Source organism: Phragmites australis, chromosome 11, assembly GCF_958298935.1.
Source record: "Phragmites australis chromosome 11, lpPhrAust1.1, whole genome shotgun sequence".
NCBI classification, from domain to species: domain Eukaryota; kingdom Viridiplantae; phylum Streptophyta; class Magnoliopsida; order Poales; family Poaceae; genus Phragmites; species Phragmites australis.
The window spans coordinates 28,733,094-28,751,248 of NC_084931.1; the positions used below are offsets into that span (position 1 = coordinate 28,733,094).

At 42.9% G+C, this 18,155-nt stretch overlaps 1 protein-coding gene across 4 annotated transcripts; it reads left to right on the forward strand.

Annotated features, from left to right (window-relative positions):
• The first annotated feature begins 2,373 nt into the window (after positions 1–2,373).
• Positions 2,374–5,386, forward strand: LOC133885001 (ABSCISIC ACID-INSENSITIVE 5-like protein 2). 4 transcript variants are annotated; one of them, XM_062324623.1, is made up of 5 exons: positions 2,376–2,612; positions 2,804–3,796; positions 3,987–4,058; positions 4,827–4,878; positions 5,010–5,386. In XM_062324623.1, the coding sequence occupies exons 2-5, from the start codon at positions 2,927–2,929 to the stop codon at positions 5,018–5,020; spliced, it is 1,005 nt and encodes a 334-aa protein (XP_062180607.1). In that variant the 5' UTR covers positions 2,376–2,612; positions 2,804–2,926; the 3' UTR covers positions 5,021–5,386. The 4 variants fall into 4 exon arrangements, with proteins under 4 accessions (XP_062180605.1, XP_062180604.1, XP_062180607.1 ...); XM_062324621.1 differs by lacking the exons at positions 4,827–4,878; positions 5,010–5,386 and having other exon boundaries at positions 2,374–2,612; positions 2,804–2,875; positions 2,972–3,796; positions 3,987–4,820; XM_062324622.1 differs by lacking the exon at positions 4,827–4,878 and having other exon boundaries at positions 2,378–2,612.
• The last annotated feature ends 12,769 nt before the right edge of the window (positions 5,387–18,155 follow it).

Genomic DNA, 18,155 nt, shown 5'->3' on the forward strand with positions numbered 1-18,155 from the left:
CAAAGATCAAGCTAAAATTTCCTTACTCAATTCGTAGATGATTACAAACTTCTCGTGGCACTCTATAAAGTTTGGGTGCTCTACGGGCGATGTCTTGCCGTCTAGAAGCACGAAGCTTCAAGAGTAATGATCACAACGAATGCTCGAGGAAGAACTCAATGCTCAAGTGACTTAAACCCTCTCCAAACACAAACTCACTAAATTTTGCAAACTTTACACTAGAGGTAGTTGGAGGGACTTTGAATGCTCTTAAAGTGCTCAAAGAGTCTAGAGTTCACCAGCAACAGTAAGTCTTAAATACCATGGGGTGTGGGAGTATTTATAACTCTCTCTCAAAAACTAGCTGTTACTGTTCTGTCAGACCTAACCGGAGTATCCGGCCCTAAATCCAAAAACGGCGTTAGAACGATCACAGAACGTGTCAGAACTAGCCGTTACAATTCTGTTAAGTTATCGGAGTCTCCAGTGAACACCGGAGTCTCCGGTCGTGACAGGGCTTTCAAAAAGACTAAGTCCGGAGACTTGCCAGACCCTCCGGCCTCTCCAGGTACCGGAGTATCCGGTGAACACCGGAGACTCCGGTCCTTTTATCAAAAGGATTAAATGCTAACTGAGATACCCCTACCGGATTTTCTCTCGGAAACTCCGGTTAAAACACCGGAGACTCCGGTCCTTTTATCAAAAGGTTTGTCAGCTTTCATAAATTGTTTCATCTAAGATCCAGATAGCGACATTCTCCTTCACAGGTTATTGTATCTCTTGATGATACTATCATCCTAGATGATGGAGGTTACAGACAACAAAGGGATGAGATGTGTCAACAGATATTGTAAAAATTATCATATTTTTGGCTCTAAACTCAAGATGTTCTGGATAATAGTGGTAGGAAGCTCTTTCAATTGGAATTACATCGTTTTTCATATGGATGTCCTTGACAGCTTAGAGAATCAATTGACAAAAGCATTGCTATGTTCGACAAAGAAAAGACTCAAGAGCGCCTATCAAAGTTATCTGGAGGTGTTGTTGTCCTTAAGGTTTGTTATTTTTTTTAGAAACTTATCCATGGTTGAAGTTCCTTTTCCAGTCCTCTTTAGTATATGCACTTAAATTGCGGATTGGTGGAGCTACCGAAGCTGAAGTGGGTGAGACAAAAGATAGGGTAACATATTATCTAAATGCTACGAGGGTTGCTGTGGATAAGGATTTGGAGTAGATAGATGACACAAATGCTTGGTACGTTAAGCTACGGTGATATCTTTGGTTGACACATTGTATGCTTTCAATTTATAGAAGAATGCCTGAACTTTAGGTTTGGTTGGTCCTCAAACAAGACGATGATGATCACAAGATCATCTCCTCCGTCATTGGATTTTGCTATGTGCCAACATGCAAGATACATCGATTTGTTATGTATCATCTAAATAGGATTCTGTAGTTGCATTATGTATACAAACTTTGACTTATTTCTTTGCATGTGTTTCACCCGTCAACTATTTTATCATGTGAATTTTTTTTCTTCCGTTACAACGTACGATCATGTAACTAGTCTTATAAATAAACGTGTTTGGTTGTCTGCATCTACTGTTCCAGTCTAGACTGATAGATATAAATATACTTCTTTAGTTTGGAACGACGGATGCAGCGGGTCCGCTTGCTAATGTCTCAAAATCATCTTCATGCAAACAACCTATTACAATCTCAATCATTACATCTGTTCATGTGGTCTCAGATTTGGTTAACCAAACAGAAACTCAGTCTAACATGTCCAGACAGATACAATTAATAATACACTCCTTTTTAAAACAAATGTAACTCTTCATAACCTGCTTCACCTCAACCTATATATATGATCCATGCATGTAAGACTACATACGAGTAAACAATGACACCCTAATTGACCTCTAGACACATAGCGTTTGTAGACTCCAACCAACCCTAAGTTGGCATTCCTCTCCATCTTTTATAGAGCTTTTCATGTGTTGCATGGATTGAATCGGGCTAGAATCACCCTAACCATGTCGAATTTTTGGTTCTTGTTCACCACTCTCGCACCTAGCCCAACATACCAATACCATTCGGAAAATTTCCTATCTACGAGTCACCTGATTTTTCATAAACCGAAAGCACTTTTTTAGCATTGGGATATGTATAACTTTTTGTAGCATTTGGATCCGCATGTATGCAGTTTGTTTAACTCGACACAGATAAATAACGCAGCCTACCTTTACAAAATAATAATTTATCCCAGTGCACAGAGAACCCCTTATTAAAATGCAGTTTATTAGATTCATGAGCACCTTTGAAATGAATACAATTAACAGTATTTAAAATACTAAAAATATTAATTTACTTTTTTGAGAGGAAAAATATTAATATCTTGGGCTTCAGAAAGGCGAAGGCGGGCCCAAACTGTCGTTCACACGGCAACACACCATTCCTCTTCGTGGCCATCGCCGGCGCCGGCGCCACGCGCCGTCGTGCCCTCCGTGCAGCCACTCCGAAGGAGATCTATTCCCTCGCGGTCGTCCTCGTACCCGCCCCAACACCACCTACAGGTATTGGATCGGCGTGGGGTGGAGATCCATACGGACTTCGATTAATTTATTCTGCCGGTAAGGAACCCTAGCTTGATTCGATGTTTTTTTTTCTAAGAGTGAGTTGTGTTTTCGGAGATTTTTCAATTGATTCGAGCAACCGTATCCAAATTTTATTTTCTCTCCTTCCATCTAGCAATGGATTTCTTAACTGCATGGTCTAGTGGTAATCTGATCCATCATTACGTCCATCCATGGTTCTTGTTCAGTTCGATTAGGCTCTTCTTCGTCAGCGCGCACAAGATCGATCTCAGTTGATGCCGCAGCAGTTGTGAATCAAGGTGCGGGTGCAGTCTATTTTCCAAAACAAATTGGGGTTCAGCTATTCCCCCATGCCCCGCGCTAAGGCGGCCACTGAGTGCCTATTCATGATTCAGCCAATGGCATCGGAGACTGGAGGTGGGAGTGGCGGCGATGCCAGCTCAGCGCAACGCGGGCAGATGCAGGGCTTGGCAAGACAAGGATCTCTATACAACCTTACCCTAAATGAGGTGCAGAGCCATTTGGGAGCGCCCTTGCTTAGTATGAACTTCGATGAGCTCCTCAAGAGCGTGTTTCCTGATGGTGTAGACCCCGATGGCTCCATCGCAGGCAAACCTGAGCAGACCTCGGGCCTGCAGCGACAGGGGAGCATCACAATGCCTCCGCAGCTGAGCAAGAAGACTGTTGATGAGGTGTGGAAAGGCATCCGGGATGGACCGGAGATCAGTGCTGAGGAGGGTGGTTGTCAGAGGCGGGAGAGGCAACCAACGCTAGGGGAGATGACACTGGAGGATTTCCTGGTCAAAGCTGGGGCTGTCATGGAAGGATGTATGAAGGATTCAGATGATTTGCCAGGCAACATGGATACAGTTGGGAGCAGTGTTGTTGCAGCTGGTGCTTCTGGTTTGAATCCTGGAGCACAATGGTTGCAGCACTACCAGCAGCAAGCTTTGGAGCCCCAGCAGCCAACTATTATAGGTTCATTCATGGCTAGTCAGTTGGCCCCCCAGCCTTTGTCTGTCGCTACAGGTGTCATTTTGGATTCAATTTACTCTGATGGCCAGATTACTTCACCAATACTCGGTTCACTTTCAGACCCTCAGACACCTGGGCACAAATGTGGTGCCTTAGGGGAGGTGAAGGATAAGGTGATCGAGAGAAGGCAGAAGCGGATGATAAAAAATAGGGAATCAGCTGCCCGATCAAGAGCAAGAAAGCAGGTAGAGTTCTATTTTCATCTTTATTTATAATTTTATATATTGAACGAGGTTGCTTCTTCTTATGTTCTGATTGCAACAAAGCATCATGAAAATTTATCTCTATAACATTGTTTAGCAAGGATATGAAAGCAGCTAGACAACTGTAATGGATTTTTTTCCTGTCTATGACTGTGTGCATTGCGCTCGGCAGGCTTACACCAATGAGCTGGAAAACAAGGTATCTCGTCTAGAAGAGGAGAATGAGAGGCTAAAGAAACAGAAGGTACTTTTATCTCTTGGTGTCATTATACTGTTTTCTTTTCCCATAATATTTAGTGGAGGGTATTCAACTAAAGCATTCCATTATGCCTTGATAGTGAACTATAGGTTCTTAGTACTTTTGGTTTACATTAGACAAATATTCATTTCCTTTTCAATCCACCTCTTTCTACTTGGGCTCAATAGTCATATCATGTACCAAGTGGTAACAGATAAGTGCAATGTACTTATGTGCTCACAATCGATCTGTAGTTCCACATAGTGTGGAGATTTGAATCTCTATTATCACTCCTGTACCTTGTACGATTATTAGTGATACATTTTTTGTTTCTACAGCATTACTCTTGTGGGTTTGTTGTGTTCCCCTTGTTAGGTTTTGAAAAAAACCATCTTTTGGGGGCTATCTAAAGGGAAAGAAGGAAGTTATTTTCCCTTGCTTTTTGAGTTTGCAATGGGAACAACTTCATAGACTCGTGGAGCTTTATGGGCAATATCTGTGTTGGCATAATTAATTACTGATTCATTGAGACAGTCGATGCCATTACCTTCTTTGCTTTCTCTGCCGAAAAACAGATCTTTGCCTGAGCATTGAATACATGTTTTTTCATAATGAACTTTTTTTTGAATCATCCCTATGCTATTAGCTGATTTCACATGTTCTCATATCTGTTATTTCATAAGGCTATGACCTTGCACTTCGTTGCTTTTTTAGCCTACTGCAATGAGGTTGTGATACTCCTTACTCTTGTGGTGATGCATCATTTTTTGGCAGCATGAAGTAATTGAGTGCTTGAGCTACATGCTGCTCTTGCTCTTGAGATTGGGTAAAGAAGAACCCTATACTTATATGCAAATATGCAATGCTACCTAGATTAATGCATCTTATTACATTATATGCAAGCTCACATCCTTGATAAGATTGCTCTTTTTTTGGGGTCGAATTTCACATTTTCAGGAGTTGGATGAGATACTGAGCTCTGCACCTCCTCCAGAATCCAAGTATCAACTCAGGAGAACAGCCTCGGCCGCCTTTTGATTGTGACAATGTCCATAGTAACTTTTTGTACATTATATAAGGGGTCTACTTATATAATTTGCTGAATTGCAGTAGAAATGGTTGATAGCGTGAGGTTCTAGCTTGTCCCAGCCCGGTGGTTCAGTGTATGTAGATCAGTAGCAGCCCATAGCGTGTTCCAGCTGATCATTTCATAGGCTTTGTCAGTATGTAAATCTGCCAGACACATATTTAATGTCTGCAATCTCGCTTATACATGAAATTATTCTCATGCCTGTTGGCTGTTGCTGGTTAATCATGATCATGTTAGTTACTGTCGCTGAAGTCTATCTTGCTGTTGTTTTTCTTTGGTATAGCGAGCCATTGCGTTTGACCTGGTGAGCATCTGAACCTCTATTTCAGCTAAGATTTGTCGGGTGATAATTGCGGCCCTCATAGGTGTTGGCCTCTGTGAATTCATATAATCCATCTGCATCGTAGCATCTTTAGAACAGTTTGGAGCCCCAGTTGATACCCAGGATCAGGAGAACGATCTATCTTGACCAGTGATTAGACTTGCGAGAACATGTAGTCTGCACTAGCTCCTTGTACTCTTGTCGCCTGAAGTTTATGTCAAGCTCCGGTTGTCTTGGTGGTGACACCGCTTCCATCCTAATGTCGTGACCAGTACAATCCATAGTTGCCATGGCATCGATATCTCATCACCATATTGTCAATGTATTGGCGTGGTGAAAAATAATGTCTCGTGGTCTCGCCATAGGGACGTGGCTCCGATGTGTATGGCGTTTGCCATAGCTCCGTGGCATCCACATGGTGCTTGTTTGGCATCATGTGGTGCCTTTGTGTGTTGTGACAGGCACAGTAAAGGGTGAGAGGGAGGGGTACCAGTATAAGCTGACTCTCGATTGGAACCCGCAAGGCTATAGCCACAAGACGCCCGAGATGCAAGCGCAAGGAACCCTAGCCTGAGCCGCCGCCTCGGCCTCTCTCTTGTTTGGATCTCTGTTCGGCGTCCGCCTCGGCCTCTTCGCTCCAGCCAGCCACTCCGCCAGCCTCTTCGGCCCGCCTGCATGCTGCGTGCGTGTGTGAGTGGAGGAGGGGTAGCTAACATGAGCTGGATGTGCTAGGGTTAGAGAATGAATTGAGGGGTTGGTTTTGTGGGCTGAATAGCTTGGCAGCCTACTTTAATTCTTCTTGTCTTTGTTTCCTTTTTCATGTTATTTTACGCATAATATATTATTGTATATCAAATTTATGGCTATCGACCTATGTTATCGTTCCATGTGAAGGGAGGCTTGGATGGCCATAGAGAGTTGAAGTTGGAAGGCATGGCTGAGGTCGCAGCCGGAGATGGCGGCGACGAAGACATGGTGAATATAGTGGATTAGGGTTAGGGCTTCCTTTATATGAATCCAAGGTTGATCTGGACCGTCCGTTCGAGATCTAAAGGTAAAAAATGGAAAGTACTAAATGATAGTATGTGGCCGACTGTGGAGGCTGACCAATCTTAGATCTTATTGTGTGTTATATTTACATTGCTATTTTAATTTTCTAAAATTTAGACTATCGCTTTTGAGCTATATTTATATTGTCATTTGCCAATATAATTTCCTATATCATAAACTATAATGTGGGTATTTATCACGCCGATGTGTGTATGACGTCGCCACACCTTGTCACGTCGCTTTAAGAACTATGGTACTATCCTTCCTAATAATTTTCCCCATTATTGAGGGCCTTATTTATTTGGCTTGATGGATGTGGAAGACACCAACGGTAGTAACCGAAAGGGATGAGTAGCACACTGCTAATTTAGTAGTGCTCGGACCATTGTAAGATCGCGTCACAAAGCACAATTCACAACCCCGCGCCTCCCGTCTCGGCTGCACCCAACAGTTACACACCAAACTCTCTCTCCTCGCCGCCTGTAGCGCCGGGTGCTCGTGCTCACGGTGATCTGCGGTGAGCTCTTCGCGTCAGCGAGGTGGTCGGATGTGCCTCGGCGTCCGAGCATATACCGTGGCTTTGATCCTTCGACACTGCGCCGTGCGACCGTTCGGTGGCCCGGTGCTCAACGAGTCCGTGGTTCTGTGCACGTCGCTGGCACCTCGACAACTAGGTGTGGGACGATCGATCGGTGGCGTACGCACGGTTCGTCGCGCTAGCCCGGCGGCGCGGCTCGCATGGCATCGCCGTGCACGTTGCTCCGACGTGGTGAACGCCAAAGCCGAGGCACCATGGGCATCTCGCGAACGTGACGCAAAGTCGTCACCGAGATCTACTCGAGCGAGTGCACCACTGTAAGCTCGAGGGGCCAACGATTGCCTGATTGACTTGCGACGCACATACGTGCTTCATTCAGTCGCAAGCCAAGCAAGCTCTTCGCCGGATTTCGCCGCCCTTTCCTCTCTAACCGTCGTCAGGACACGGATGAACCAGAAAATAATCGTATGTGATCTGATCTAATATATATGTAGTTATACTCAATTTTATTATGATATATGATATTTTATTTCCTTTATGGTTTTCTTACATATGGTTTCATCAGACTCTACTATAAATTTTTTGATAATTTTTAGAATGTGTCACGTTATAAATTAGATCTAGAATATAGATACATTAGATATATTTTCCAAGATAAGCCCCATCACGGCTCACCTTTTTCGTAATTTGTGCACCCCACAACAAGTGAACAATTAAGGATGTGTTTGTTTGTCTGTATGAGTTTTTTAAACTGTAATGTATATTCTGGACGAGTAGAAGAAGACTGAGCGGATGTAGTAACTTTGAAAAGAAGAGTATTTAGTTGTCTATATGGTGAATGTAATGATCTTGTACCTGTAGATGCAATGACCATATGAGAGTGTTTGGTTACCTACATGAGCAGATGTAATAATTTTGCATCTAAGACCAATGAGTATACCTATGCATTACTATAGCAGATGAAATACATCTACTGGGCCAGGCTCCAAGGAGAAACTCGATTCGAACGTATCCACCGAACTAGACTCTAATTATATAATTACATTCGTGCAGAAAGCAATAGTGTATGCAGGCAACAAAGCAATATTCTCCGTGGGAATATATACACAAACAAAGCGGATACCTCTAATGCCGACAACCAAACGTACCCTAGGTGTGCAGAAGCTCGACCGTGCCAGTGTGTCTCTTGCCGGTGACATCATCGCAATGGCAACATCACACTGCCTCGAGTGACGGTCATCTGCAGAAAGTTTTGGGCTAACAAGACGTGAAATAGAAGGGACGTGACTGCCGAGAAGAATCACACGAGAACGAGAGAAAGGCAGCCGGATCAGGACGATGCGACCTTCCATCCCATGTGACGCGCACCACGCTCTCAAGGACAAGCAGCAGCGCAGGTTGCTTGTCAACGAAGGACGAACTCGATCGCAGCTCATCACATGCCATCACAGTTAGCATATCATTCAGCTCCTAGCTTGCACGCACATGAATTGGAGCTAGTTCGCCACCTTCCTTTCACCGTCACTTGGTAGTTAGTAGCAGCCTCTCACCTCCAACACGCATGCTCATTCCCAGAATCCCAGCCATGAGATCTGCCACCGTCCGTGCTCCATTCCTCTGCGCTCTGCTACTCCTGCACTGCCTGGTCCGCACGCCACGAGCAGCAGATCGTGACGGCACCGCATCAAGAGAGAGCTTCCGGTTCCAGGCAAGGAAGCTGGTGCAGAACGCGAGCGCAAGATCGGTGAGCACACGGCTGCAGAATGCTGCTGCGGATCGCGGCCTCGGCGCAAGCTTGAAGAAGTAGACGCCGAGCAAGTCGATAGAGATCGGTTGATCACCTTCTTCCTCTTGTAGGTTTGAACAATGGGCGAGTCGAATCCGAAGCAGAATTAGCAAGAACGGAGGGCAGATTAGGCCAGCATTTCAGATGTTTGTAGATAGACTTCTTTCCTGTCCCCCCCCCCCCCCCCATTTTCCCCCCATAGTGGAGTTGTGATCCATCTCAGGTGACTGCTTGCGTGCTTTGTTGCAAGTTTGAAGAACTGATCCCTTCTTCTGATCTCCTGAGATCCTTCCACCTTTGTGAATTTTTGACATTTCCCATCGAGGCTCATGGGATGAAGCCGGCCTGAAAAATTATCGGCGATAAGTTTCATGTCTTTCTCATGGTTCCTGAAACTTAGTTTGATTCATATAGTGAAATTATGTTTCCTCTTTCCTATCTTGCTTTTCTCTGCCAATCTCTGAACAACAAACTATGAATGTCACAGCTCCAGCGCGGTGGTTTGAATTCGGCGGTGGTTTTACGGCGGGTGATTACCACTTCTCGCGCGGGTAGTTCCAGCGGGAGGCATGGCGAGCGCTGGGTACGTGGGGCCCGGATGGAAGCTGGAGATGTTTGGGAGTAGCTTTTTTGCGGATTGACCCTCTCTCTTCGTGTTTATTTCATCATTGCGTGTCCCGGGTTTGACTTTTGGTCAGGGACTCGGGACGGGGTGTAAATTGGGTGTATTTAGTTTTTCGAATTTTGAATGTGTATAATTTTATAGAAAAATATTTTTTTATTTATATTTATTGTTCTAGTCTAACTCGGTGGATATAAATATATATTTTCAGCTTAGTCCAAACACTCTACAGTCTGATCTGACAGATACATGCTCTACATCCGTTTATACAGATGAGTCCACTTATCAATGTCATAAAATTATTTTTAAATAAGTAACTAATCATAATCTAAACTCTTACATTCACTAATACAACCTTAAATTCAATCAACCAAATAAAAACTCAACTTAATATATCTAAACAAATACACAAACAACCCAACACTCTTTATTTTAACAAAATATAACTCTATTTAACTAAACTATACAATACAACTTTACAAAACCCTATCCGGAAAAACAAAAACACCTAACGTGAAATCCAGAATGTAAACTAAAATCTAGAATGACGGTCGATCCGAGAAATACCTTCCTACAGTCGCCGCATATTTCATAGATTAAGGCCGGCTTACTGATCCGAGAAATAGCACCCTAGAGAAATCGAAGCGATAGATATGATAATTTCACAACGATTTCAGGTCAGCATTTTGGACTTGCATTACAAAATTTTGACAAAGTGTAAGCTGAAACAGTGTACAGGTTAACATTTTTACAAGGAAAACAGTAGGAGATGCCCCTACTGCAGAAAATATATAGAAAAAATAATAAACTGTACAGCAGAGGGAAACCAGAAAAAACAAAACCAAAGAACTCAGACTGGGGAGAAAGAAAAGAGAGGTCCCACGACTAAGGAAAAAGAAACTACTGAGAAAAGGAAGAAAACCAGTCAAGAATTTTCTGTCTATTAACATCTTTAAATCTGTGAGCTTGAAGGAAAATATCGTCCTTGAAATTCCTTTTCCAGATGGAAAAACTTGGTTGCTTGTGTTCAAAGATGAAGGTATTTCTCTGCTTCCAAATATTCCAGACTCCAACCATAAATGTTTCCATGAAGAAAGAACGATTAAAGGCTTCCTTTTCTTTAATCATCATTTCAAAGAAAGGTTTGGAGAAATCCCAAACCATGCCAATAGAGCTCCATCACCTCAGGCTAAAATTATATCCAAAGAATAGATTAAAGACAGTTTCCTCAAAATGAAGGCTGCATAGAACACAATTGTAATTGTCATTGTCCACTTTGAAGTTTTTCCTTTTGAGAATGTTCTTTGTATTGAGTCTATCCATCAAAAGCAACCAGGAGAAAACTCTAAGTTTGTTACAGCACTTTAGAATTCCATATCCATTTGAAGGGTTGTGGAGGAGAGATGTACTTGTAAGGTAAATTATAACATTGCTTGCAAGAATAGACTTGTGAGCCCCAAAGATAATTCCAAGAGTCTTTGGCATTTCCTTGCATCTGTATACCCTAGATGAGATCTTGTAAAGTATTGTATTCTTCATAAGCCTGAGCTGTCAAAGGAGTGTGGAATTGCTCATCTATACTATTACTTGTCAGAATGTCTGCCGTTGAAATTTTCTTGTTCTTTACAAAGGAAAAAAATCTTGGAAACTTTTGTTCCAAGAGATGATTATTCCATAAATCTGCCCAAAACATAACTGTTTTTCCACAACCTAAAGAACAAGCTACAATATCTCTGAACAAAGCACTAAGTCTTAATACATCTTTCCACCAAAAAAGCCTTTTTCAGAAGAAGCATGAGGCACTTAACCATTTTGATAATAAGTACCCCAAATAAGCTTGACCCAAGGTAAAACCTTTTGATTATAGAATTTATCAAGATGTTTGAGAAAAAGAGTATTGTTCTGATTTCTCAAGTTGACAACACCTAACCCACCTTTGAATTTGGGCTTGCACACTTTTTTCCATGCAACTAATGGAGTGCTTTTGACATTAAAGTCTGACTTTCTCCAAAGACAGTGTCTTCTAACTCTATCTATGTATTCAATTACAATAACTGGAATTTTCAAGATACACATTGTGTAAGTTGGGAGAGAAGAGATAACAGAATTGGTTAATTGCAATCTTCCAGCATGAGAGAGAAGAGAAGAAGTAGAATTCAGCCTTCTTTCAGTTTGATTCATAAGAGGAGTATAATGTTCAACTCTAGGCTTAGTGGTTCCCAGAGGCAAACCTAAATATGTGAAGGGAAGTGAATCCAATTTACAACCAAAAACACCAGCCATGCACTGAGCCTTTTTCTGACTGAGATTTAAAGGAATGAGGCAGGACTTTGAGAAGTTAACTTTAAGTCCAGTTGATTAGGTAAAAGATTCCAGGATTCCTTTGAGACAAAATAATTCCATTTGAGAGGCATTCATAAAGATAATTGTGTCATCTGCATACTGAATAATAGGAAAATCCTTTGTGCCCACAGCTGGGATTGAAAGTTTGAGCAAACCAGTCTCATGGGCTTTGTTAATTATGCATTGAAGCAACTCAACAGCTAGAACAAATAAAAGAGGGGATAAAGGATCGCCCGTCTCACTCCTCTATTACATTGAAAGAATTTGCCAGGGACACTATTGAGAAGAATAGCTGAGGTTCCAGAATCAAGAATTCTATGAGTCCAGTCAAACCATTTGTCGTTGAAACCCAGATGTTGAAGCATCTTCAAAATTGAAGAATGTTCAATAGTATCAAAAGTTTTTTCAAAGTCCAACTTGAGCACCACAATTTCCCTCTTTGAATGTTGACATTGATAAATATACTCAAAGGACCAAGCTAGATAATCTTGAATTGTTCTATTTTTTATAAAACCATACTGATTCTGATGGATAATAGGAATAATAACTGACTGTAGTCTATTGGCCATGAGCTTAATGATTAGCTTAAGAACACAATTCATCAGAGAGATAGGCCTGAAATCATTAAACCCTACTGGATTATTATTTTTTGGTATGAGAGTAATAAAGGAGCTGTTAATTGCCTGCAAACTTAGACTGCCATTGAAGAAATAATTGCAAAGTTCATAAAAGTCTTCTTTGATGATGTTCCAGCAACTCTTGAGGAAGAGACCATTGAAACCATCTGGTCTTGGGGATTTATCATTGGGCATTTGAAGAACAGTCCTGTCAATTTCATCCTTGCTAAAGGGAGCAGAAAGATGATCTAAAAATTCATGTTTCATTACAAGATCTTCTAGAACAAAGTGCATCAGGGGATTGTGAGAGGTTCCCATTCTAGCTCTATAGGTCTCAAACAGAATTGTAACTTTTTCCAAATGATCAGTCACTATTCTTCCATCTTGAGATTCTAAACTTGTAATTGTATTATATCTGAATCTTTCTATGGCAACAGCATGGAAGAATTTTATACTTTCATCTCCAAATTTAGTCCATCTGATAGTGTACCTCTTACTCCAATATTCCTTCCTATACTGCAATAATCTGATGATATGTTTTTTGAGGATCAATCTGAAGTTTCTTTCTTGGGTGAAAAGGGGCCTTTGCTCTTCCAGCTTATCCATAACATCCAAAACAGAGTTGCATTCTTTTATCAGATTATTGAGCTTTGATATTCCTTTGCTCTACCTTTTCAAGGCTTTTCTCAAAAGCTTGAATTTAGCTGAGATTTTAGTAGCACTGTTGCTAGATCTTACTTTAGATTTCCAAATACTTTCTACAGTTTCAAAGAAGCCCGGGTGATCAATCCAAAAATTCTCAAATCTGATGATTTGAGCCTTAGGAATGGAGGTTCCTATTTACACCATACAAGGGATGTGATCTGACAGGCGTTTAGCTAGAGGTTGAAGAAGAGAATTAGGAAATTCTGAAGACCAATTAACTGTGGTGAAACACCAATCCAACTGCTCTAGCAAAGGATTGTCTTGCATGTTACTCCAAGTGTACTTTCTCCATTTGAGAGGAATTTCAATCAAACCCAGATTGCTAATAATATCGTTGAAGATGAAGATGTCATTGAGGTTTCCACCCTCCCTATTTCTATCCGAAGTTGATCTATAAAAATTAAAATCTCCAATAAACATCCAATTTTTTGAATCATCAATGTTGATATTATTCATCCAATTGACAAAAACATCTCTATCAGGACCATAAACTATGGTGAGAGTCCAAGTAGAAACGTTGTGTTTGGAGGTGAAGACAACTATGATAGCAAAATTTGAGATTTCTACTACCTCATCAGAGAAGAAGGAACTGTTCCAACCCATCAAAATTCCTCCAGAGTTCCCCCTTGACGGGGAGAAGGCAAATTTATCAAAAATTTTTGGAGCAAGGGTCTTAATGAATGAATGATCAAAGTGTTCATTTTTTGTTTCCTGGATACAATAAATCACACAAGCACTTTCCTCAATCTTGGACTTGATGGCGTTACATTTGTCTTCTGAGTTAATACCTCTAATGTTTCAGTTCAAAATATTCCAATTTCTCCTAGCCTGATTATCCATGGAAACAAACCAATGATAAAACAATCTTTGAAGCTCCAGCAAAGCAGGATAATAGGATAAATTGAAAACCACCAATTCAAAATGTGGCTCAAGAAGGAGATCCAAAACAACTAGTCACTCCAACACAATAATTCAGAAAAGACAAACCAAGTCACAAGGGATAAAGAAGAACCCTTCTTAACATAACCATACACATCCAGGTCATTAAGCAGAATAAGGATCCAACTTCCACAAAAGAGGGCATACCCACACTGGAGATTGACAAAGTGATGAATACAGTAGAGAATATCAGGGCATTCCCTGATGGAAACACAAAATCTGAAATGTTCATCCATGGGTAACTAAATTAAGAAGCTGGAAGCTGCTCCTATCAGATCTGGACATGCCCTGATCACTTCTTGTTCTTGGCTCCCTTTCTGAGGTCTCCTCCAATCTTGCTAGGAGCAGCTCTGCTGTTACCTCCGAAGGAGATAAACTGCATCTTTCCTTTGCCACCAACTGGATTTGCATAATTGGAATTTCAGGATAAATCAAACCCATTTTGTTATAATCTTCTATCATTGAAAGACCAGGAAAATCAACTGTAGAATTGAAATCATTCTGAAGAGAATTACCAGTAGGGAAACTTTGGTAGGGGATTCTGGTGGAATTGGACCTGCTTTTTGTGACCCTCTTTTGGATCTCCTTGCACTGGACTATCTTGTGACCATCAAATCTGTTCCGAATTCTTTCACTTCTCCTCAGATTCCTGTCAGAAACAGGAGTAGCAGATCTTTTCCTTGCTTTTGAGGACCCAACTCTTTTGGTAGCTGCTTTTTCCTGAACATAATCCTCAGCAGTTGCAGGAAAAAGGTGGATTTGTTCATCCCTATCTATCTTTCCATCCTTCAAGTTTCTGGACCTTTTCCTATAGAAAACTCTTGAGATAGATGACTTGGCAGAGTATATATCCTTGTTTTCAGAATGATGTTGTGAGAGCTCATAATCATCTATCCAAGTCAAGAGAAGCGGGTTGCTAGCTATTGTACTTGATTGTAAAGGGTCAACTTGGCCTTCTTTCAATGATTTCATTCCTGCTGACAGAAATTGAAAGAAGGATTCCTGATCAACAGACCAAGCAGAATTACCCATAGTAAAGCTGATCTGATCAATTTTAAGGCTGGTCTTGATAAGCGAGACTGGGATTGTTGGTGTAGGGATGCTCTTCAAACTGCTGAAGGATTGTAAGAGGAATCTGTCCTAGGCTTTACTGAGATGAACAGCCATAAAGCCAGCAAACGCATTAGAGCTGGCAGATAACTGATTGCTTGAGTTTTAAGGAACCAATTGCAGGCAAGATGACTTATCAGCAACAGACAATAGCTGAGGGGAGTGCAAGTTTGATACTATCTGGTATCTGTTTTCTTTTTGCAACTTGTCAATGACATACAACAACTAAGGGGACTCCAAGCTTTTAACAACTCCAGAGGCATGCACCAAAGGACTAGAAGCAGAAGAAGCCTGATTAACTGAACTTACTTCAGAGATTTCATCAATCTGCATATGCTGCACTTGATTGTGGAATTGATCATTTCCAAGAAGCTGATCAGCTAGATGGGCAACCTCTTCAGGTTCTCTAGGAAGGATAGGACCCTCAAAAGGATGGGGATTGCCATTGTGCGCCGGAGGATCATCTTCATCCGGGGGGGGGGGGGACTACATCAGCCATTGTGGTGTTAAAGATATAAGCTGGGACGGTCCAAGATCTGCCGTCACCATCCAGTTCTCTACCAAGCTTAATGACCAAACTTCTAGGAATATCAAGAGGGTTGTCAATCAACACTTTGAGTAAAACCCGAGCCAGACTAAGATCAGAGGAATGCCAGTGAAGCAATTTGCCAAAGGATGAACAAACTTGTTGAATGAAATGCAGTTCTTTAAAGTCCAGAGGGAAGCCTAGGAACATAATCCATCCTTTCCTAGTAAAAGGGGACCTTTTGTGATTCTTTGCATCATCGTGCTTCACAAACCTAAACTCGTGTAGACCAATCCAGTGGGGGTTTCCAGCCAACAAAACGTCTCTTTCACAAAGGTCCCGAAGCTTAAAGATACCAATCCCATGGGGGTGAGGACTAAAGAAAAGAACATGCTTCTGAAGGTCTATCTCAATGTAATGCCTGATGTCATGCATCAGAGCAAGTTCCTGAGCTGGAGTGAGCACCTCTTCAGTTTCTGCGATCACCACATCTTCATGTCTCTTAGCTGGGTTTCCTGCTATGCTAACGAAGGTTTTGACCTTGCGATGCTGGCCACCATCTTCACTGATAAGGCCTGGGGGAATGAAGCGCGTCGGATTAACAGCGAAGTTCGCCATAATGGCACTCGAGAGAGAGGAAACAAAGAGGAAGTGAGAGTGAGGGTTTTTCTCTCTGATGGAAGGCGGGGAGGTCGAAGGTGAGAGCTGGGAAGGTGAAACGTCCTCTAAACGAAGCTGAAGCGAAGGAGAAACCTCTGGGTGGGTCAAAGGGTTGGGCCCGTTAAGGGGAAAATCTCTTGGGCTGGTTTTGATGACCCATATGAGCCTAGAGTTAAAACGTCGTTTGAAACAAAATTTGGCCCGATGACTGTAGTTAAAGCAAAAGAGGCATCTGAGATCAATGCACTCTCTGCTAGAGTGGTCCAGGCGCAAACATTTTCGACAAGAGATTGAATGGCATTGGAAAGAGACACAATTACCAGCGTGAGATGGACGAGACGAGGCGACTGTAGTCGGCACCATGTTGTTCCCAACGACAGATTGAAATCCCAAATCACTTTTGAGCCTTTCAAAGACACAATTAAGAGGGATTTGAACTAATCTTTGACTACTTTGACCAGCATCATCAGGTTGCAAAATATTTGAGACTTGAGTAGGATTACCAAGATAAAAAGATGATTTAGAAATCCCTGAGAGATGAGCCTTAGTCTGAGAAAGATCAGAGCAAACAAGACCTTGATTGCAGCCAAAAGACAATCGAGAAGAAGACTGTCGGAGGATTAACTCCAGTCGCAGGGATCCCGAGAGACCCCTTTTTAGAGATTCGGCCGGGGGTATGATCCTGAATATGTTCGTCAGAGAAATAAATGGAAATGAATGCAACTGCCGGTGGTGGCGGAGTGACCTAGTGCAAGAAGAAGTAAATGCACCAGAATTTAGACAGGTTCGGACCGCACGGGGGCATAACACCCTACTCCTGTATGAACTCTATGAATGTCTCGAGGAAGTCCCTCAAGGATGTTGCTGGTTACAAGGAGGGTCTCCTATTCTAAAGCCTCAGGCTACTTGTTCTTCGGCTGGGATTGGGCTCAGCCTTCTCTGGTCTTCCCTTCTCTTGTTCTTTCTATCCGTTGCCTCTTCTTTCCTTTCTTGTCCTCTCTCTTTTTTTCTTTTTCTCTCCCTTTTTTTTTCTCTTCTCTTTCCTCTCTCTTCTCTCGCTGTGCCACCGGCTCCTTCAAATACCTGCCGACGGCGATACGCCCCGCACGGGAGGGCGCGAACTCCAAGGCGCCACAAATGGAATGGGCGTCATCATTTCCTCTAGGCGACGTGACCAGGGGTGGAAAAAGGGGCACACGCCTGGTCATCCATCACCATAAATGGCCTGGCAACGGGAGCCGTGGAGAGGGCCCACCGGGCAGCCGCAGAGCGGCCCGGCGTGCCCGCCCTGTCTTGTTCCCCTGCCACAGCAGCGCGGCAGACGGAACGCCTCGGCCCCCACGACGTTATCCTGAGAAAGGCCGAATGGCACGGGACGGGACCCGTGCAATTAATAACCCCACGCCTCTCTGCCAGAACGTGACAGGAACTGACGCCGAGCGCGGCGGGAGCAGTTGAAGGTGACAGGCCACGCACGCTCTTTAAATGCGGCCTCGGGCCTTTGACTGGCTGACACCTCATCGGTGGACCCCTTGGGGGCCTCCACCAGGGGGCTTTCTGGGTCGTCGGGGTATCGAGTGCTCGGGGGTACTGTTCACCTCCCCGAGCACTCTCTCCCGAGAACGCCCTTTCTTGCCCTCGGGGGACCGAGTGCTCGGGGGTACTGTTCACCTCCCCGAGCACTCTCCCGAGAACGCCCTTTCTTGCCCTCAGGGGACCGAGTGCTCGGGGGTACTGTTCACCTCCCCGAGCACTCTCTCCCGGGAGCTCCTGAACGGATCCTTGGGAACCGAGT

Excerpts from the sequence above, each read along its gene's own strand:
- LOC133885001 (XM_062324620.1), top strand. The coding sequence starts at position 2,927 with ATGCCCCGCGCTAAGGCGGCCACTGAGTGCCTATTCATGATTCAGCCA. Across the intron at positions 3,797-3,986 it reads GATCAAGAGCAAGAAAGCAG|GCTTACACCAATGAGCTGGA; the intron begins GTAGAGTTCTAT and ends TGCGCTCGGCAG.